The 22,614-nt window shown below is 37.4% G+C and overlaps 2 protein-coding genes across 2 annotated transcripts in view; one reads left to right on the top strand and one right to left on the bottom strand.

The window, feature by feature from the left end:
- Positions 1 to 316: 316 nt before the first annotated feature.
- LOC110066942 (neurochondrin-like) overlaps positions 317 to 22,614 on the bottom strand; it is a 25,175-nt gene continuing 2,877 nt past the window's right edge. Inside the window, exons 2-3 of the mRNA XM_089271202.1 lie at positions 21,287 to 22,113; positions 317 to 11,983 (exon numbers count right to left, since the gene is read on the bottom strand). Coding sequence (XP_089127328.1) covers positions 11,798 to 11,983; positions 21,287 to 22,113 — 1,013 coding nt within the window. The 3' untranslated portion in view covers positions 317 to 11,797. The remainder of the gene's footprint in view (positions 11,984 to 21,286; positions 22,114 to 22,614) is intronic.
- On the top strand, positions 13,393 to 13,879 carry LOC110067001 (uncharacterized). The gene has a single exon (XM_020774275.2). The coding sequence runs from the start codon at positions 13,448 to 13,450 to the stop codon at positions 13,838 to 13,840; it is 393 nt and encodes a 130-aa protein (XP_020629934.2). The 5' UTR covers positions 13,393 to 13,447; the 3' UTR covers positions 13,841 to 13,879.

Here is a 22,614-nt window from a genome sequence, read left to right as displayed (position 1 = left end):
CGTCGCTGCAAGCATGTTTCCCTCTGTTTCCCCAAACTTTGCTTTAACAATTCCATGAACACTGCCAACTTTACAGTTTATTTCTCTAATGGAAGAAAACCAACTTCTGTACTTCTTCATCATTTAATGTAGACAGGCTGTCACAAGTCACATTGCCCACTTTCTTGAAATTCTTAACTGTTCATAACTTCTGTCAGCCACATGGATATTTTTGCAGTCACCATGAGGGTGAAGACATCTTGCAATGTGGTAAACTCGTGTACTCTTTTCCTGTGATTTGGCGTTTTATTAATTGTTACTATTACCATCATCATGGTTTTTCTTTGTTTTTGTGGATGCTGGTAGGCACCATTCTAAAGAGGGGAATAATATGTTGGCACACATTTTAAGATATGTTTTGGATTTACTTGGTATTTGTTCAGTTGGAATTTTCTTCATTTGATATTTATTCAAACAACATTTATTCAATTTATGGGTATTTTTTTTAACTCGGTGTTTCATTTACTCCAGAAATTTCCCCTGCGAACAACATAGCTCACAGGGGAAGACCAGGATCATAGACCAAGATCATAGCTAGCTGCTTGACCATCTACTTTCATTTCTACAGGTAAACATACCAAGATATGATTATTAAATCTCTCTTTTTTTGGCAACTCAAACCGTTGAAATCAACCATTTTATGGATAACAAAGATGTTTGATTTAGTTTTTGTAAATTATAGTTTTCTGACATAATATGAGTGCAACTTAAGCCAGCATAACCTGAAAACCTTAATGAGGAGACTCCATAAATCTTACACTGTTAAACCACATGTGCTTTGCGACAGAAGGAATTAGGTGAAAATTTCATCTGCAATGGAATTCTCCAGAATTCATGGAATTACGTTGTTTTGATGTTCAAAGTTGTATCTTTTTTTAAGCTGAAGTTTTCAGCTAGAGGGTGAAGCTTAAGAGATGAATAATCAGCCATATTTTCATTATCCCAAGGTAATCTCTCTAAAGCTATATTTTGATAACTTCCAGTTTCGGAAACTTGGGAAGGTCTTGAAATTGTCAATCCCGTGCTGTAGGTTTTACACACAGGTTACCTGTCTCTTAACTTCATTCTCTCTTAGCAAAAAGTCATGCACATCTCAGCAAACTGTGTTTATCACAGGATATCTGTTATGAAATGAAGTAAGATCACAGAACAGCTCCTGCAATGATCTGTTTTAGTTCAGGGGTCCTTATCTTATTTTGACAACTGCAGGGAGAGGCCTTATTCAACAAAACAAACTTAAATCGAAGTTTGTCACCTCATTTATTGCACAGAAAGTGAAAATGTGAGTTCTACTCATAAACCATAAGTGAGAGCTACATTGAGTTAAGGTACCTGTAGCTTGGATATGTTGAAGATAAATTAGGCTTGTTAAGATTATTAACATATTTGGACGAGCACAGATCAATCACTCCTGCAAAAATCTGATGGTAGGCTCAGGCATTTGCATTTAAAATCTCTCCTAAAACTAAAAAGCTTGCTGCAGCCTACTATTGATATGAATGAAAATGATGACATTCTTTTTAATTTGTATTCTTTATCCAATGACAGTAATTGCTTTAAATGTTGTGATTTTTGTCGTAAGAAGCTTGAAATCACTTGATGCTTCTCCTCGATTGAGTTGAATTAAGGTGTTGATGTGTTTGTAGATACTTTAACAAAAGTTTTAAAAGTAAGCATTTAAACAGTTGTATATCTACACTGTATATAGGAATATTTCAGCAGTGGAACTTAGGAAGTTAATTTCCACAAATGAAGAAGGAGAAGAGGTTTGGGTATGGGCATAGGAGGGTTGTCAAAAGTTCCTGAAGCTGATTATGACCTGACTGAATCGGAGCACCTTGACTTGTCTGGTAATTATCCGGAAGAATTACCAACAAGTATTAACAAGCTGAAAAATCTCAAAACGCTGACATTAGACAACAACCAGTTTAGAGATCTTCAATTTCCACACACCATTTGCGAGTTGAGTAACCTGATCATGCTTAGTGTGAGTAACAACCAGTTGTCTGTTCTACCTTCAAACATTGAACGCCTCAAAGAACTGAAAAGACTCTACTTGTACAATAACAATGTATTTTGGTTTAGTAATAGGGAACTTGTTAATCTTAGTTTTGTTCACCAATTCATTCACTTTTGGGATTTAGAATGCATATATCGCTTTCAAGAAATATAACCAACAGGAAAATATGGAAAAGCCAACAGTAGCATCTTTAAAAACTAGGAATCTCGAGTTATTATTCTACTTTGTACATTGCCTATTCTTTGTACACCTCGACATGTGCAACGCTGTTTCTTTAACTGTCATTTAGAAGACAAATAGTTTGCTATCGGCTCATTTGAGTTTCCTTTCATTATTAAAATCTACCTTCCGTTCCCTTGGAAGCTAGCCAACTGAACTATTTTTCGGTAAAGAAATTTTATTAGTTTCTTCTCAAGTTAACCAATTTAATATAATTTCAAGCTGTGAATTTTAATCGTAGCTCTTTATTTTTAATTCTAAAAACTTTGTCGTGTTGATTAGAATTCGCTATCTTAATCAAAGTAGTTTCTGCTGATAGAGAATACTAGAAGTTTCACTGTCATATTGTAAACACTTGATGTGTAAAGGATGATATATATGCAAGTGCGTTTGTAAAGCTTTTTTGACTACAACGTCAATTACGTCGACGATTACGATTACGATTAGTATTGACGAGTGCAGAATAAACTACCGTTGGACAGAGTTACCGCCCTTCCTTGACGTCCGTAGTGAAGACCATTGAAGTAGATCCTCATGTACCAGGAAATCGTAACGAATTTCCATTCCCGCAGCCAAGCAGTGCTCTCCACAGTTAGGTTCCCCCAGTTGTCAGTTCAAGTGTCTGTTCAGTCAGAAATTTATAGAGCTTGCAGAAAAAACCTATCGTCACATCATTATTTTAGGGACTTTCCAGCTGTGTTTACTGTTGCCATGGTTAGTTTCTTTTTGGCATCAATCGAGATAATGAAATAAAATCAATGTCCAGTTTTTGGAAGTGCTCTTCCTGGAAATAGTCATTCCGCATTCCATAACTTATCAGGATTTTGTTGTCTAATTTTTCAGCCAAACTTTGCTTGTTTAGTCGTCTTTATGTACATTGAAATTTGGCCGTTTAATTAAAATTCACCAACACTTCGCACGCTTTGCACAAAATGAAAAGAAACATGTCCTTGCTGCCGATAACACTGTGGCTACTCCTTGAATATGTTTGAACTCAAGAGTCTGACAAAGTCCGTCGCTGCAAGCGTGTTTCCCTCTGGATTGTTGTAACAAGTTTAACATCTTAAGCGGCCCAGAAAACCTGTTATCACATTGGTTGAGATTCAGCGTAGTTACAGCAAGCTTTCTGGAGAGAGTCAGAGAAATAGATGAATGTAACCCCTTGGTTTTTCAAGAAGAAGAGTAAGGTGTATTACTTGAGAAGCCAGACCCGCGCTTTATTCACCTTAATATTTATGCAAGTCCCGCTTCCCATTTCGCTACCTTTGCTTAGTGCTGTTAGCCTAGTGTGATCTCTCCGCGTGTTCTTCAAGTCCTTTATCTGTTCGCTTCCTGGACTATCATGGCAGTACTGCGACTTCAAGTAAACGATGGAACTTCATTCCTCGTTCACCGGCTACATAACACTGCTTTGGATATTGCCGCGATTAGTGAGATGGTCGCGGGAAAACTGCGTTCTCCACTGGTGTTTTGCCCCAGATGCCCTGAGGGTCACCATCCCGAAGAAACCATTTGCTTTCCTCCCCAGGCAGTGGATAGCACCACCCTGGCCATCATGGTCCAGCTCCTGGAAGGACGCACCATTCAACCCAAGCATTTTCCCTTTCCTTAAGTCTGCGCCGTGGCGCAATACCTGATCATAGAGGAAGATTATTTGGCGCCATACCTACTGGATTACATGACAGACGAGGAAACCTGTCAAAGTCCCTCCACATTCAAGGGAATTGAAAGTCTGTACGTGGCCCGATATCACAACCTGGCCAAGCATTTATATATCCTTGCCTGCAGTCATTCGCCACCACAGACTCTCCAGATGGCCTATGAGATCTTCCCAGATCTATTTCAAGAGACAGACTTCTTTTGGGGATAGCAGACTTACTCATAATTTTCTTTATATACATCTAGTCGTTTCGCTATCAATAGGGTGGTATATTTCGCTTTTACTTTTTTCGTTTTCGCCCTTTTTGCTTTCCAATTTGAACCCCACAAGGCCACTATATTTCGGCTTGTTCGGTTTATGCCGCGGTTCAGGCACAAAAAACAAATAGAAAATTCAACAAAACATTTAAAACAACAATAATACGCAACGATGTATATTTATCTATAGCCCTTGTTATAGCTTTCTTTAATGTTTAAATTATTCCTTGCCCCGCTGTTTACATTCATGCTGCTATTACTTTGATTGTACTTTTAAATTTCTATTGCTTGACTCAAGAGAGTTTCAAGCTAAGGTTGGAGGAATGTGAGGAGAGAAAATCAGATAATTTAGTATGTTTTACATATTTACTTTTGCTATCAGAAAATATAGAAAGCCAACGTAGATACATTAGTTTTAGTTCGTTTTGTATTTCTAAGTTAGAGATTACTGTTCCAATTCATTAACCTTAACAAACACCTGCTGTTTTGTGTAAGATCATAACTGTAGTTAGAGTTGAACTGTAATTGCTACCGCAATAGTCTTTTGTTAAACTGTTTTCTACCTGTATTGCTTTGGAAGTTATTAATCTTGTAAACGATGAATTCCGTTATAGCCAATCGAGCCTTCTGAAATGTATGAGATAATATTTAGTTAAGACTTTTTTTATAGCTTTACGTAATCCTTTACAATTGTACTTTCAGCTTAAATAGTCGCGCCTTGTAAAATATTCTTTTGTTACGTTCTGAGTACGTTAGGGGATTAAACTCTACTGTTGGACCCAAGCACTGTGTGTTCTCTGTTTCCCGTTGGATTGTTTTGCTGTAACAGATCCTGAGTCCTCTAGGAGTCTGACAAACTCCGTCGCTGCAAGCATGTTTCCCTCTGGATTGTTGTAACAAGGATAAGACCTTAAGCCGCCCAAAAAAACCTGCTATCACAGAAGAGTGCTGAATTCAAAGTTATTTCCCCAAACTTTGCTTTAACAATTCCATGAAGACTGCCAACTTTACAGTTTATTTCTCTAATGGAAGAAAACCAACTTCTGTACTACTTCATCATTTAATGTAGACTGGCTGTCACAAGTCACATTGCCCACTTTCTTGAAATTCCTAATTGTTCATAACTTCTGTCAGCCACATGGATATTTTTGCAGTCACCATGAGGGTGAAGACATCTTGCAATGTGCTAAACTCGTGCACTCTTTTCCTGTGATTTGGCATTTTATTAATTGTTACTATTACCATCATCATGGTTTTTCTTTGTTTTTGTGGATGCTGGTAGGCACCATTCTAAAGAGGGCAGTAATATGTTGGCACACATTTTAAGATATTTTTTGGATTTACTTGGTATTTGTTCAGTTGGAATTTTCTTCATTTGATATTTATTCAAACAACATTTATTCAATTTATAGGTATTTTTTTTAACTCAGTGTTTCATTTACTCCAGAAATTTCCCCTGCGAACAACATAGCTCACAGGGGAAGACCAGGATCATAGACCAAGATCATAGCTAGCTGCTTGACCATCTACTTTCATTTCTACAGGTAAACATACCAAGATATGATTATTAAATCTCTCTTTTTTGGGCAACTCAAACCGTTGAAATCAACCATTTTATGGATAACAAAGATGTTTGATTTAGTTTTTGTAAATTATAGTTTTCTGACATAATATGAGTGCAACGTAAGCCAGGATAACCTGAAAAACCTTAATGAGGAGACTCAATAAATCTTACACTGTTAAACCACAACATCTGCTTTGCGACAGAAGGAATTAGGTGAAAATTTCATCTGCAATGGAATTCTCCAGAATTCATGGAATTAAGTTGTTTTGATGTTCAAAGTTGTATCTTTTTTTAAGCTGAAGTTCTCAGCTAGAGGGTGAAGCTTAAGAGATGAATAATCAGCCATATTTTCATTATCCCAAGGTAATCTCTCTAAAGCTATATTTTGATAACTTCCAGTTTCGGAAACTTGGGAAGGTCTTGAAATTGTCAATCCCGTGCTGTAGGTTTTACCCACAGGTTACCTGTCTCTTAACTTCATTCTCTCTTAGCAAAAAGCCATGCACATCTCAGCAAACTGCGTTTATCACAGGATATCTGTGATGAAATGAAGTAAGATCACAGAACAGCTCCTGCAATGATCTGTTTTAATTCAGGGGTCCTTATCTTATTTTGAGAACTGCAGGGAGAGGCCTACTTCAACAAAACAAACTTAAATCGAAGTTTGTCGCCTCATTTATTGCACAGAGAGTGAAAATGTGAGTTGTACTCATAAACCATAAGTGAGAGCTACATTGAGTTAAGGTACCTGTAGCTTGGATATGTTGAAGATAAATTAGGCTTGTTAAGATTATTAACATATTTGGACGAGCACAGATCAATCACTCCTGCAAAAATCTGATGGTAGGCTCAGGCATTTGCATTTAAAATCTCTCCTAAAACTAAAAAGCCTGTTGCAGCCTACTATTGATATGAATGAAAATGATGACATTCTTTTTAATTTGTATTCTTTATCCAATGACAGTAATTGCTTTAAATGTTGTGATTTTTGTTGTAAGAAGCTTGAAATCACTTGATGCTTCTCCTCGATTGATTTGAATTAAGGTGTTGATGTGTTTGTAGATACTTTAACAAAAGTTTTAAAAGCAAGCATTTAAACAGTTGTATATCTACATTGTATATAGGAATATTTCAGCAGTGGAACTTAGGAAGTTAATTTCCACAAATGAAGAAGGAGAAGAGGTTTGGGTATGGGCATAGGAGGGTTGTCAAAAGTTCCTGAAGCTGATTATGACCTGACTGAATCGGAGCACCTTGACTTGTCTGGTAATTATCCGGAAGAATTACCAACAAGTATTAACAAGCTGACAAATCTCAAAACCCTGACATCAGACAACAACCAGTTGAGAGATCTTCAATTTCCACACACCATTTGCGAGTTGAGTAACCTGATCATGCTTAGTGTGAGTAACAACCAGTTGTCTGTTCTACCTTCAAACATTGAACGCCTCAAAGAACTGAAAAGACTCTACTTGTACAATAACAATGTATTTTGGTTTAGTGATAGGGAACTTGTTAATCTTAGTTTTGTTCACCAATTCATTCACTTTTGGGATTTAGAATGCATATATCGCTTTCAAGAAATATAACCAACAGGAAAATATGGAAAAGCCAACAGTAGCCTCTTTAAAAACTAGGAATCTCGAGTTATCATTCTACTTTGTACATTGCCTATTCTTTGTACACCTCGACATGTGCAACGCTGTTTCTTTAACTGTCATTTAGAAGACAAATAGTTTGCTATCGGCTCATTTGAGTTTCCTTTCATTATTAAAATCTACCTTCCGTTCCCTTGGAAGCTAGCCAACTGAACTATTTTTCGGTAAAGAAATTTTATTAGTTTCTTCTCAAGTTAGCCAATTTAATATAATTTCAAGCTGTGAATTTTAATCGTAGCTCTTTATTTTTAATTCTAAAAACTTTGTGGTGTTGATTAGAATTCGCTATCTTAATCAGAGTAATTTCTGCTCATAGAGAATACTAGAAGTTGCACTGTCATATTGTAAACACTTGATGTGTAAAGGATGATATATATGCAAGTGCGTTTATAAAGCTTTTTTGACTACAACGTCAATTACGTCGACGATTACGATTAGTATTGGCGAGTGCAGAATAAACTACCGTTGGACAGAGTTACCGCCCTTCCTTGACGTCCGTAGTGAAGACCATTGAAGTAGATCCTCATGCACCAGGAAATCGTAACGAATTTCCATTCCCGCAGCCAAGCAGTGCTCTCCAGAGTTAATGAAATAAAATCAATGTCTAGTTTTTGGAAGCGCTCTTCCTGGAAATAGTCATTCCGCATTCCATAACTTATCAGGATTTTGCTGTCTAATTTTTCAGCCAAACTTTGCTTGTTTAGTCGTCCTTTTGTACATTGAAATTTGGCCGTTTAATTAAAATTCACTAAAACTTCGCACGCTTTGCACAAAATGAAAAGAAACATGTCCTTGCTGCAGATAACACTGTGGCTACTCCTTGAATATGTTTCAACTCAAGTATCTGACAAACTCCGTCGCTGCAAGCGTGTTTCCCTCTGGATTGTTGTAACAAGGATAACATCTTAAGCGGCCTAGAAAACCTGTTATCACATTGGTTGAGATTCAGCGTAGTTACAGCAAGCTTTCTGGGGAGAGTCAGAGAAATAGATGAATGTAACCCCTTGGTTTTTCAAGAAGGAGAGTAAGCCGTATTACTTGAGAAGCCAGACCCGCGCTTTATTCACCTTAATATTTATGCAAGTCCCGCTTCCCATTTCGCTACCTTTGCTTAGTGCTGTTAGCCTAGTGTGATCTCTCCGCGAGTTCTTCAAGTCCTTTATCTGTTCGCTTCCTGGACTATCATGGCAGTACTGCGACTTCAAGTAAACGATGGAACTTCATTCCTCGTTCGCCGGCTACATAACACTGCTTTGGATATTGCCGCGATTAGTGAGATGGTCGCGGGAAAACTGCGTTCTCCACTGGTGTTTTGCCCCAGATGCCCTGAGGGTCACCATCCCGAAGAAACCATTTGCTTTCCTCCCCAGGCAGTGGATAGCACCACCCTGGCCATCATGGTCCAGCTCCTGGAAGGACGCACCATTCAACCCAAGCATTTTCCCTTTCCTTAAGTCTGCGCCGTGGCGCAATATCTGATCATAGAGGAAGATTATTTGGCGCCATACCTACTGGATTACATGACAGACGAGGAAACCTGTCAAAGTCCCTCCACATTCAAGGGAATTGAAAGTCTGTACGTGGCCCGATATCACAGCTTGGCCAAGCATTTATATATCCTTGCCTGCGGTCATTCGCCACCACAGACTCTCCAGATGGCCTATGAGATCTTCCCAGATCTATTTCAAGAGACAGACTTCTTTTGGGGATAGCAGACTTACTCATAATTTTCTTTATATACATCTAGTCGTTTCGCTATCAATAGGGTGGTATATTTCGCTTTTACTTTTTTCGTTTTCGCTCTTTTTGCTTACCAATTTGAACCCCACAAGGCCACTATATTTCGGCTTGTTTGGTTTATGCCGCGGTTCAGGCACAAAATCAAATAGAAAATTCAACAAAACATTTAAAACAACAATACGCAACGATGTATATTTATCTATAGCCATCGTTATAGCTTTCTTTAATGTTTAAATTATTCCTTGCCCCGCTGTTTACATTGATGCTGCTATTACTTTGATTGTACTTTTAAATTTTTATTGCTTGACTCGGGAGAGTTTCAAGCTAAGGTTGTATTGTTTTGGAAGTTATTAATCTTGTAAACGATGAATTCCGTTATAGTCAATCGAGCCTTCTGAGATGTATGAGATAATGTTTAGTGAAGACTTTTTAATAGCTTTACATAATCCTTTAGAATTGTGCTTTCGGCTTAAATAGTCACGTCTTGTAAAGTATTCTTTGGTTACGTTCTGAGTACGTTAGGGGATTAAACTCTACTGTTGGACCCAAGTATTGCGTATTCTCTGTTTCCCGTTGGATTGTTATGCTGTAACAGATCCAGAGTCTTCTAGGAGTCTGACAAACTCCGTCGCTGCAAGCGTGTTTCCCTCTGGATTGTTGTAACAAGGATAACACCTTAAGCGGCCCAGAAAACCTGTTATCACATTGGTAGAGATTCAGCGTAGTTACAGCAAGCTTTCTGGGGAGAGTCAGAGAAACAGATGAATGTAACCCCTTGGTTTTTCAAGAAGGAGAGTAAGCCGTATTACTTGAGAAGCCAGACCCGCGCATTATTCACCTTAATATTTATGCAAGTCCCGCTTCCCATTTCGCTACCTTTGCTTAGTGCTGTTAGCCTAGTGTGATCTCTCCGCGAGTTCTTCAAGTCCTTTATCTGTTCGCTTCCTGGACTATCATGGCAGTACTGCGACTTCAAGTAAACGATGGAACTTCATTCCTCGTTCACCGGCTACATAACACTGCTTTGGATATTGCTGCGATTAGTGAGATGGTCGCAGGAAAACTGCGTTCTCCACTGGTGTTTTTCCCCAGATGCCCTGAGGGTCACCATCCTGAAGAAAACATTTCCTTTCCTCCCCAGGCAGTGGATAGGACCACCCTGGCCATCATGCTCCAGCTCCTGGAAGGACGCACCATTCAACCCAAGCATTTTCCCTTTCCTCAAGTCTGCGCCGTGGCGCAATATCTGATCATAGAGGAAGATTATTTGGCGCCATGCCTACTAAATTACATGACAGACAAGGAAACCTGTCAAAGTCCCTCCACATTCAAGGGAATTGAAAGTCTGTATGTGGCCCGATATCACAACCTGGCCAAGCATTTATACATCCTTGCCTGGGGTCACTCGCCACCACAGACTCTCCAGATGGCCTATGAGATCTTCCCAGATCTCTTTCAAGAGACAGACTTCTTTAGGGGATAGCAGACTCACGCGTAATTTTCTTTATATATATCGAGTCATTTCGCTATCAATAGGGTGGTATATTTCGCTTTTACTTTTTTCGTTTTCGCTCTTTTTGCTTTCCAATTTGAACCCCACAAGGCCACTATATTTCGGCTTCTTTGGTTTATGCCGCGGTTCAGGCACAAAAATCAAATAGAAAATTCAACAAAACAGTTTAAACAACAATAATACGCAACGATGTATATTTATCTACAGCCATCGTTATAGCTTTCTTTAATGTTTAAATTATTCCTTGCCCCGCTGTTTACATTGATGCTACTATTACTTTGATTGTACTTTTAAATTTCTATTGCTTGACTCAAGAGAGTTTCAAGCCAAGGTTGGAGGAATGTGAGGAGAGAAAATCAGATAATTTAGTATGTTTTACATATTTACTTTCGCTATCAGAAAATATAGAAAGCCAACGTAGATACATAAGGTTTTAGTTCGTTTTGCATTTCTAAGTTAGAGGTTACTGTTCCAGTTCATTAACCTTAACAAACACCTGCTGTTTTGTGTAAGATCATAACTGTAGTTAGAGTTGAACTGTAATTGCTACCTGCAATAGTCTTTTGTTAAACTGTTTTCTACCTGTATTGCTTTGGAAGTTATTAATCTTGTAAACGATGAATTCCGTTATAGCCAATCGAGCCTTCTGAAATGTATGAGATAATGTTTAGTTAAGACTTTTTATAGCTTTGCGTAATCCTTTATAATTGTGCTTTCAGCTTAAAAAGTCGCGCCTTGTAAAATATTCTTTTGTTACGTTCTGAGTACGTTAGGGGATTAAACTCTACTGTTGGACCCAAGTACTGCGTATTCTCTGTTTCCCGTTGGATTGTTTTGCTGTAACAGATCCCGAGTCCTCTAGGAGTCTGACAAACTCCGTCGCTGCAAGCATGTTTCCCTCTGGATTGTTGTAACGAGGATAACACCTTAAGCCGCCCAAAAAAACCTGCTATCACAGAAGAGTGCTGAAGTAAAAGTTGTTTCCCCAAACTTTGCTTTAACAATTCCATGAAGACTGCCAACTTTACAGTTTATTTCTCTAATGGAAGAAAACCAACTTCTGTACTACTTCATCATTTAATGTAGACTGGCTGTCACAAGTCACATTGCCCACTTTCTTGACATTCCTAATTGTTCATAACTTCTGTCAGCCACATGGATATTTTTGTAGTCACCATGAGGGTGAAGACATCTTGCAATGTGGTAAACTCATGTACTCTTTTCCTGTGATCATGATTTGGCATTTTATTAATTGTTACTATTACTATCATCATGGTTTTTCTTTGTTTTTGTGGATGCTGGTAGGCACCATTCTAAAGAGGGGAATAATATGTTGGCACACATTTTAAGATATGTTTTGGATTTACTTGGTATTTGTTCAGTTGGAATTTTCTTCATTTGATATTTATTCAAACAACATTTATTCATTTTATGGGTATTTTTTTTGACTCCGTGTTTCATTTACTCCAGAAATTTCCCCTGCGAACAACATAGCTCACAGGGGAAGACCAGGATCATACACCAGGATCATAGGTAGCTCCTTGACAATCCACTTTCATTTCTACAGGTAAACATACCAAGATATGATTATTAAATCTCTCTTTTTTGGGCAACTCAAACTGTTGAAATCAACCATTTTATGGATAACAAAGATGTTTGATTTAGTTTTTGTAAATTATGGTTTTCTGACATAATATGAGTGCAACGTAAGCCAGCATAACCTGAAAAACCTTAATGAGGAGACTCAATAAATCTTACACTATTAACCCAGAACATCTGCTTTGCGACAGAAGGAATTAGGTGAAAATTTCATCTGCAATGGAATTCTCCAGAATTCATGGAATTAAGTTGTTTTGATGTTCAAAGTTGTATCTTTTTTTAAGCTGAAGTTCTCAGCTAGAGGGTGAAGCTTAAGAGATGAATAATCAGCCATATTTTCATTATCCCAAGGTAATCTCTCTAAAGCTATATTTTGATAACTTCCAGTTTCGGAAACTTGGGAAGGTCTTGAAATTGTCAATCCCGTGCTGTGGGTTTTACCCACAGGTTACCTGTCTCTTAGCTTCATTCTCTCTTAGCAAAAAGTCATGCACATCTCAGCAAACTGTGTTTATCACAGGATATCTGTTATGAAATAAAGTAAGATCACAGAACAGCTCCTGATAAGATCTGTTTTAGTTCAGGGGTCCTTATCTTATTTTGAGAACTGCAGGGAGAGGCCTACTTCAACAAAACAAACTTAAATCGAAGTTTGTCGCCTCATTTATTGCACAGAGAGTGAAAATGTGAGTTGTACTCATAAACCATAAGTGAGAGCTACATTGAGTTAAGGTACCTGTAGCTTGGATATGTTGAAGATAAATTAGGCTTGTTAAGATTATTAACATATTTGGACGAGCACAGATCAATCACTCCTGCAAAAATCTGATGGTAGGCTCAGGCATTTGCATTTAAAATCTCTCCTAAAACTAAAACGCTTGTTGCAGCCTACTATTGATATGAATGAAAATGATGACATTCTTTTTAATTTGTATTCTTTATCCAATGACAGTAATTGCTTTAAATGTTGTGATTTTTGTCGTAAGAAGCTTGAAATCACTTGATGCTTCTCCTCGATTGATTTGAATTAAGGTGTTGATGTGTTTGTAGATACTTTAACAAAAGTTTTAAAAGCAAGCATTTAAACAGTTGTATATCTACACTGTATATAGGAATATTTCAGCAGTGGAACTGAGGAAGTTAATTTCCACAAATGAAGAAGGAGAAGAGGTTTGGGTATGGGCATAGGAGGGTTGTCAAAAGTTCCTGAAGCTGATTATGACCTGACTGAGTTGGAGCACCTTGACTTGTCTGGTAATTATCCGGAAGAATTACCAACAAGTATTAACAAGCTGAAAAATCTCAAAACACTGACATTAAACAACAACCAGTTTAGAGATCTTCAATTTCCACACATGATTTGCGAGTTGAGTAACCTGACCATGCTTAGTGTGAGTAACAACCAGTTGTCTGTTCTACCTTCAAACATTGAACGCCTCAAAGAACTGAAAAGACTCTACTTGTACAATAACAAGTTGACCACATGGCCTGATGATGTTGGTAAGCTGATGGAGCTCATAATGTTGGATGTGAGTAATATGAAGCAGAGAACTTCCACACACTATTTGTGAGTTGAAAAACCTGGCCAGGCTTAGAAACCAACCAGTTGTCTGTTCTACCTTCAAACATTAAACACTTCAAGAATCTCCAGAGGCTGTACTGTAGTTGTTGGGTGATAATCAGTTGACTACACTGCCTGATGAGATTGATGAACTGAAGTTACAAATTTTATTAGAGACAGGGTTTCAGATCTTAGTAGCAGAGGGTTGTCAAAAGTTCCTGAAGCTCTTTCTGACTTGACTGAATTGGAGAAACTTGGCTTGTCAGGTAACTATCTGAAACAATTACCAACAAGTATTAACAAGCTGAAAGATCTCAAAATGCTGAGATTAAACAAGAACCAATTGACAGAACTTCCTCACATTATTTGTGAGTTGAGTAACCTGACCATGCTAAGTATGGATGACAACCAGTTGTTTGTTCTACCTTCAAACATTAAACCTCTCAAGAATCTCCAGGGACTGGACTTGAGATACAACCAATTGACTACATTGCCTGATGAGATTGGTGAACTGAAGGAGCTGGAAGGGCTGAACGTGGGAAAAAACCAGCTGCCAGTTTTATCATCACACATAAAACATCTCAGTAAACTCTGGAGACTGTTGTTGAGTTACAACCAGTTGAATACATTGCCTGATGAGATTGGTGAACTGAAGGAGATGGTAGAGCTGAATGTGGGAAACAACCAGCTGACAGCTATATCATCACACATAAAACACCTCAATAAACTCTGGATACCGATATGAGCATAGGAAGGTTGTTGACTGCTGTTACTGACCTGACTGAATTGGAGGACCTTTACTTGTCAGGTAATTATCTGAAAATAATATGATTTTAGTACTCAGGAAATGCAAGATGTATCATTTTGGAGGTCAAAAGAGATGTACACTGTCTAATTTTAAAGACAGGAAATGAGTGACATTTACTATAGCTAGCAGGTAAAAAAAGTTGGAAAAGTTAGCTTTTAATTTTGACCCTGAAAACGCGTCATACGTAGATGACTCCCTTGGCATATCGCCGACTAGCAAGCAGCCCAGGTGGAAAATTACCTCAGTGGGGCTGCTGCAATGCACAGCCAAGACAGGGCTTCTTAAGTTCATCCAAGATGCCTTGTTAGATGCTTTTTCAGGTGGGCCTTTCAGTGCCTTCCTCTTTTATATTTTGGACAAAGGGCCGAAAATCGCCAAAGAAAAATTTGAAAAACCCAAACTGCCCACCAGTGAAACGGCTAACTTTGCTTTGTCCAGAAGAGGGTCCAACCACAGTAACAAAAGTCCTTGCCTTCACAAAATGGTTTTAGGATCAGAAACTGACCTAAAAGATGGGCCCTTCACCTACCAGCTGAGGAGAGCTTCAAACTAAGGCCATAGGAATGTAATGTAATGAGGAAATAGAGCAGGATCCAATTTGTAAGCACTAACAATGTTATCATTGCCTTTAGTCATGTCTATTTTCCAGTCATTGTGTATTCAGTATATGCCTTGTGCTTTCACAAGTGACTCTCGTCACTTCACATCTCTTTAAAAGTAAAATGTTCTAAATATTTACCGATAGTCTTAATATTACAAAAACATGTACTGCATCTCACATACTTTGCAAAGAAAAATTAACATACCATTCCATTGTTTATCAACACTAAGTTTTTACCTTTTTATCACCAATGTTCATTTAGTAGACCAATAATTTGAGGTAGTGAACAACTGGTGATCTCATGGCCGAGCACCGACACAGCCCCAGCATCTGAGTTTATAACTCCATATTTTTTTCACAATGGATTTTCCCTGCTTGCTCCCATAAGGAAAAGGTGATTTTCATATAAATCGTCCAATAACACGACCCACACAACATGATTGGGCAGAGCACCTTCAGGTGGTATCAGGATGGGAGGTTTGCTAGACACAAAGTATGGAAGTTCGTCGTTTACAAACAAATGTAAAACAATAAAATTGCAAGCAAGATATAAATTCCCAACCATATATATTTGTGAGTAATAATGGGTAAAAAGGTAATGGTAACGTTTTAGGAGATAGGTGTTGGGTCATTCGAAATATAATCTTGGAATATTTTAGGTGTTAGGGATACAGTGACATTATGGACTTGCTCCTTATCTAGCTGATCAAATGTTGTCTTCTCTTATTGTTGTTGTTGTATATGCAGGTGCTGCATTTCCTAGGAAAGAGTTCTTCAGCGAAATATGTGTAAATTACTTGGCTGTTGTTGCACTGGAAATGGTGCCGTGTAACTTAACTATTTTGAATGCAGTATCTACTTAAATAATGTTGGCCGATTCTTGGTAAAATACCTTCAAGTTGGTACATTCATTTCTGCGAGCACCATTACTGCACTGCATGTCTTCGGTTCAGCTGCTTTGTCCAGCAACTCGTTTGTTTACTCGCAGGTGTCGATCGAGAAAATGAAATAAAAATTGAAATCTAGATTTGGAAGCACTCTTTTTGGAATTAGTTGTTTTAGATTCCGTCACTTATTTTTAGTCTCCTGTCCAATTTTTCAGTCAAACCTTACTCTTTTTACTGATCTTTTCAAGGAGTTTGATAGCGATGTTTAATTACTTTATTCACACTTCGACCCAAATAAAAAAAAAAAGATTCTTTGCAATAGCAGCCGCACCTTGTTAGAATGTGTTTGTACCAAGAGCACGTTCACTTAATGAGATGGATAGTTCTAACTGGAAATCCCGCCCATGAAGCTGGGAGTTTGCAAACCTATTTCTTGTAACACTTTAGTCGTAGAGAATTTTCCACAACAACTTTTATTAGAGACCTTGGCACCTTTCCTTGATTTTATTCTGTAAACTTATTCGTGATAATTTTTATATTTTACGTGCTGTTTTATTTTGATCATACACCCTTATGCTTGATAGTGGAAGTACAGGAATGAAAAGATTTTTCACCAAGTAAATTCTGTGAAGGTGCATACCTAGGGTGACATACGGCACAGCCGCATTCATGCTAGTAGAACACTGCACATGTACTGACATAAGCGTTGATTTCCGAATTTGACGGATTAGACAGCTGACTGACAGCACAGGTGTGATCCAGATAAAAGAGCGCGGGCCAAACCTACGTGTCAGAGTTGTAATGATCAGAGTTGAATGAAGTTTGTCAAGAGCAGAAGTTGAAAAGAGATCATTAGAGATTAAAAGTGAGCAAAAGTGCCAGTTTCCAGCAAAGACACACCTCCCTATGTTCCAGACAATACCTAAAACTTTTCATTCCAAACTATTCCATACAATACTTTGACTTTTTATGATTAGTTGCACCTTTGCCGTGAGGAGGTGCCCATATCCCTGCCATCACCAAGTTGGGAGGCCTTTAGACATCACATCATCATCATCATCGTATTTTCCACCTGCTCTTATTTCCCATTCAACAAAGACCACCTCCTACCAAATTAATGAACTCAATGCATCCAGGCAATGCCTGTTTTATGGTAAGTACCATTATTTAGAGTTTTTGTTTTGAATAGGCAAGGTTGGTTACTTGTAATTGGTTAATTGTGAAAATTGAAGTCAGAAGAATTTTTGACTGTAATGTGTAATGCCCTCATTCAACACTTCCACATTAATGTATATGTTAAACAGGATCTTACTATGGATAACATCAGGAAAACAGCATGAGAGTTTGAAACGAGAGATCAGAGCCAGTTTGATGCATTTGTCTTCATCATCCTTTCATATGGTGATTGTGATGATGTTGTTTTTGGTGTGAATGGAGGGAATGTAAGTGTTGCAGAACTCATCTGTTTCTTCCTTCCCTCTTGTTGTTGTTGTTGTCTCGTCACCTGGCTCACCACAGGAACTGGTTTCCCTAGTCCTGGTCCATGCCATTCAAGAAAACATACTACTACTCAAGATGTTTTCAAGTTATGATGCTGCAGAATTCCTTCGAAGGGAAATCCAACAATACTGTAACAAGCCTGGTGCAGACCATTTCAACGGTCCCATTACACCACAGTCACGTCCCTTTCCAATACATATTCTGGGGGTGCCTTCTACCTTGGGGGAAGATACATATAATCGCATTGTTACCCTTTGGCCCTGGAAATGTAGTTGCATTGACAATGATCTTAACTTTTTTGTCTTAATTGAATATATTTCCACTCCCAATTTATCTTTACATCACTGCTGAAGACAGCTGAAACTAAGGAGGGAGGAATGTTACTGCACATTAGATATTAATTGTGCTCTATTTCATGCCCTTCAACAGACCAAAAAACTAAACCAACTGCCAAACCACATGTACAGGGTTTCGGGCCAAAACAGTCCAGCAGAGCAACGTAATGCCAGCACCAAACTTTTTCAAACCACAGTTAAGACTATGCATGGGTTTTTGCCATTTTTTCCACCTTTCATACAAATGACTATATTAAACAAATAAATATTGTTCTCTTTGGATATTGCTTGATCAAGGAAAATTTTAAGACAAGTTTGTATTAAAACTCTTTTTTTCTATTATTTATTTGTTTACTTTTTTTAAAAAAATTGTATCAATGTTATATAAATTTTTTTCTATGTTATTTTTTTTTGGCTATTGAGAAATCAATTAAGCCCAATTCTATCAAATAAAAGTTGTTTTTCTTTAGTTATTACTCATTTTATACTTATTCCCCATTTTCATTGTTTCACTGTAAATAGTCTTCTAATTTGAATAATTTACTGTAAACATAGCTTTTAGCATGTTGTAGTTTTAGTTATATTTTGTATACCATTATTTCTTTAAGTAAACATTATCAGGGCTTCTGTTGACCCTAGGTGTTTTTGTTTCTAAAAGGAGCACCTGTTATAAATTAAGTAAAGGTGTCGATCTATCCAGATATACAGGTTTTCGTCTTTTTGACAATCACAAAAAAATGTTTGCTAGAACAAAACTGTACCAAGTGTGTTGATATGCGTTAAGCTTTAATTTTTGTTCCAGAGAACATTCAGAAATTGTAGGACTAATTGACAAGAACACATTTGTGTTGTCAGAGTTATTAAACAGGTGAAAAGTGAACAAGATCCATAGATGTAGTAAAAGAAGTATTTAAAAAGAATACGTGCCAAGGAACATGGTAGAAAATGTTGAGAATAAAGCAAAAGTTTTAGCAACCAATGAAATCTCCAGTTAGTGTTCAAACTAAACTGGACAAGATCCACAGAAGTAGCAAAAGAAGTATATAAAAAGAATACATGCCAAGGAACATGGTAGAAAATGGTAAAAATAAATCAAAAGTTTTAGCAACCAATGAAATCTCCAGTTAGTGTTCAAACTAAACTGGACAAGATCCACAGAAGTTAAAGAAGTATTTAAAAAGAATACATGCCAAGGAACATGGTAGAAAATAGTAAGAATAAAACAAAAGTTTTAGCAACCAATGAAATCTCCAGTTAGTGTTCAACGTAAACTGGTTTCACTCACACCTGAATGACATTGTGATCAAGTTCTCTACCTTCAGTACGGGTCAGACATTTTCCTCACCCTTGAATTATTCTGGATATGATAAACACATCAGCCATTAATTGTTAAATTTAGTTTCAGCATGTTCTCCTTTCATCTTTGCATAACAGATACAGTTTAAGAAGTGTTGAGACTTTTGGACTAGCAGCATCAGTTGATGAACTGATACTGAGTTAGGTAAGTCGAGAACTAACAATTACTTAGGTTACACTGTACACATTTAGTTGGATTGAGTCACGTCACTTGACTACATCACAGATGGTTTTGTCTTTGAAAGAGTTTGTGTAAAATGGATGCATTCATGATGCTGTTTTTGTACCTTCCTGATATTTGACAGCTTAGAACTTCTAAGTGTAAGGTTTCACAATTCCTATTAATTTGTCTGAATATGTTGTTAATTTTAGTGTTAAGTTCTGCGTCTGTAATAGATTTACCATAGATGTATCTGAGTGTTTTCTAATGATTGTGCACAAAACACTGAGCATTACAATTAACTCGTCATGTTGCATGAACTGTGTGTTGAAAACTTTCAGTGAATTGGTCTCAACAGAAGGAGAAACATGTTTGTGAAGTTGTGTCAGTGTGCTCTGTGAGTTTGAATATATTACCAAAATATTGTTTTTCATTTATTACTTTACAGTTTCTCTTACTATTAACTTCAATATTTCAATACATTAATTGAGTATAACAATTCTATAAAGTTGGAAATTCCTTACGAATGACACTGAAATAATAATATACCAGAACACAAAGAATAAAAAAACTTAACTACATGTACAAAAGTAGCTTATTCATAATCCCCCATGTCAAAAAAATAACATGTTAATTTAAATCAGTTAATTTTAAAAAATAAATATATTTGAGGCAATATTTCTGAGAAAATATTTCACTTTATGCAGTTGTAACCAAACAGATGTAATGATTGCTCAAGCTAAGGTGCATGCATAAATATGTATGTAGTTACATTTTAATGCATTGCTAATGAATAGACAGTTATACTGCAAATTCCTAATGCATAACAAACATGTAATGTGAGGATATAAAAGAGCTGATTGATTAAACCATTAGCCGCTGAACAGTTGGAGTGAAAAATGTTGTTGTCCACACACATTACAAAATGAGCGAACTCGTAATGTGGGAGTAATTCATTCTCGCCGGCTGAGCTTGCGAAAGAGGTGAGAAATGAGGTTCTCACACACTGAAGCGGGGGCTGGGCCCAAGTTAGGATATCACTTGTCACGCTAGGTCTCATGCTTCAGTTTTCTGTTCCTTGCCACATGAGCAACAGCTTTTTTTTCTTATTCTAGGTTTCAAAATCTTTGTTTGTCACTAACATGCCTCCAAAATCCAGAGCAAGCTCAGGAATTATTTCCTCACAACCAGTCCCGAAAAATCTGGCAGAAAACGATTGAGAAAGGAGCTTGATGCCGAAGAATTGAGGAACCGAAGAGACTGGAGAATTGACGAAATGAAGATTGTGTGGCAGACAAATGGCATTCAGTGTGTGAGAATGTAAGGAAGACTCATATAGTAGACTTGTTATGTGCAAGTAAGCTGTACTTTTAAGAACCGATTGATCAAACTGTTGGCCATTGATCTGTTGGAGTGAAAGTTGTTGTCATCTGTGTGCATTACAAGATAATCAACTGTTGGCTTATAAGTAATCAAGTGCGGCAAAAAACTATCAGATGTAATCTGGAAGCTTGCAAATCACTGCTTGTGGCATACGCAAAACACAGTTATCTAAATGCTGCTTGGAAAAATACTCTAGAAAATATTCTGTAGACACACACACAGTGTTACAAACTGACAATGAGACTTTTGAGATCCACTAAAAATAAACCCTGTAGAAAAATAATATTATGCAGGCCTGAATATTGAATCATGTATAACAATAATAGGCTTCTTGTTCGATACTTTGTTTTAACTAAACACATTCAGATGATTTTTTTGGTCCATTTTTTTCGTTCATATAAAATCGTAACCCTACAAATCACTTACCTTTCTGAGCACATCCTCCAATACGTCCTTTTCATCAGCAGAAAGTTCCTCTGCCTGACCAGTACTGTTTAAAAAGCCTGAAATTGTCTCAGTCCAGCCACTTTCTTTGAAGAGCTCTCTAGCAAGAGGTAAGGAACTTGCTAACGCTGAAAAAACCTGTAACCCAAGAAGCCATAGCTCTGAAATATCTGCCCATGCTTCCTTACATCTGAGAGCCAGTGGAGTTTTCTTGCAACTGGGTGACAGGTCTCCATTGCAGTTGAAGCACTTTGCCTCTTTCAAGACATAGATGGAGTCCTTCAAAAAAACAGGTAGCTCTACACAATCTAAAGCTACACTGCCGCACTCTGTGTGGTTTCGGATCAGCATTAGACCAAGTACGACAAAGTTCAATAGAATGACGACATTCCCTTCTGAGGAAAGTAACTGAGAAGCAGAGGTTATAGCGTGCTGGCCAATCTCCTTGAATGTGTGATCACTTGTAACAAGTTCTGGCTCTGTTACGACAATGTTCAAAAAAATGCCAAGCAATGTAACAAGGCACATCTCTACCTCATCTAAACCCATGTCATCATTCATATGCTGACGCCATATCTTCCACTGATGAAAAAAGAACTCTGAAAGAAGTAACAGCCCTCTGTTTTGAATGAGAATTTTGCGTGTTTTCTCATCGGCTGAGAGATGGCATAGGGGTGGTAGAAGAAACCTCATGATGTCGAATTCATGTCGTAATCTTTCTCCCATCACATCATTTGGGGTAGTTACATTGACAGCTGTGCAAGTTGATTGTGAAATTTCCGTTTTGTCACCTCCATCCAAAAGATGTTCTGAAAAAGAGAAAACAATAAATATTGTATAACTTAGCAACATTACTAAGAGGCCAAACATGTTGACCATTACAAGCAAGTATATACAAAGTTGTCATATCACTAAGCATTTAGAGTGATTCCATCATAATCAATTTTCTAATTTTCCATACATTTATCTGTAATTTTTTTCCCAACAAACTGCATCTACCCAGCCAAATTTACAGATGTATGTATGGAAAATTAGAAAAATTAACTGAGTGTCTTGTAGCCAAGCTACATCCTTCAAAGTTGGTGAATACTATCTTCCACCTAGTATTTTCACATTGCGATTCACAAATTGTGTAGAATTCAATTTTGCAAAAAGTTATTTGCCATTGCATTCCCATACAAACACTGTAATATCTGACTACTTTGCCTACCCGTCAAGATGGCATCAAAAACCTTGATAAGGTCTGTGATGAATTGATTATTTGAATATTGAACCCATCAGTCATAAAAATATTCTTGGCACGACTAGTG

Source organism: Orbicella faveolata, unplaced genomic scaffold, assembly GCF_042242905.1.
Source record: "Orbicella faveolata isolate gen_17 unplaced genomic scaffold, um_ofav_v1 contig_34, whole genome shotgun sequence".
In the NCBI taxonomy this organism is placed as follows: Eukaryota; Metazoa; Cnidaria; class Anthozoa; order Scleractinia; family Merulinidae; genus Orbicella; species Orbicella faveolata.
This window is presented reverse-complemented; position numbering and strand designations above follow the sequence as displayed.

Bases quoted from the DNA above. Each gene is read 5' to 3' on its own strand.
- LOC110067001 (XM_020774275.2), top strand. From the start codon at position 13,448: ATGGGCATAGGAGGGTTGTCAAAAGTTCCTGAAGCTGATTATGACCTG.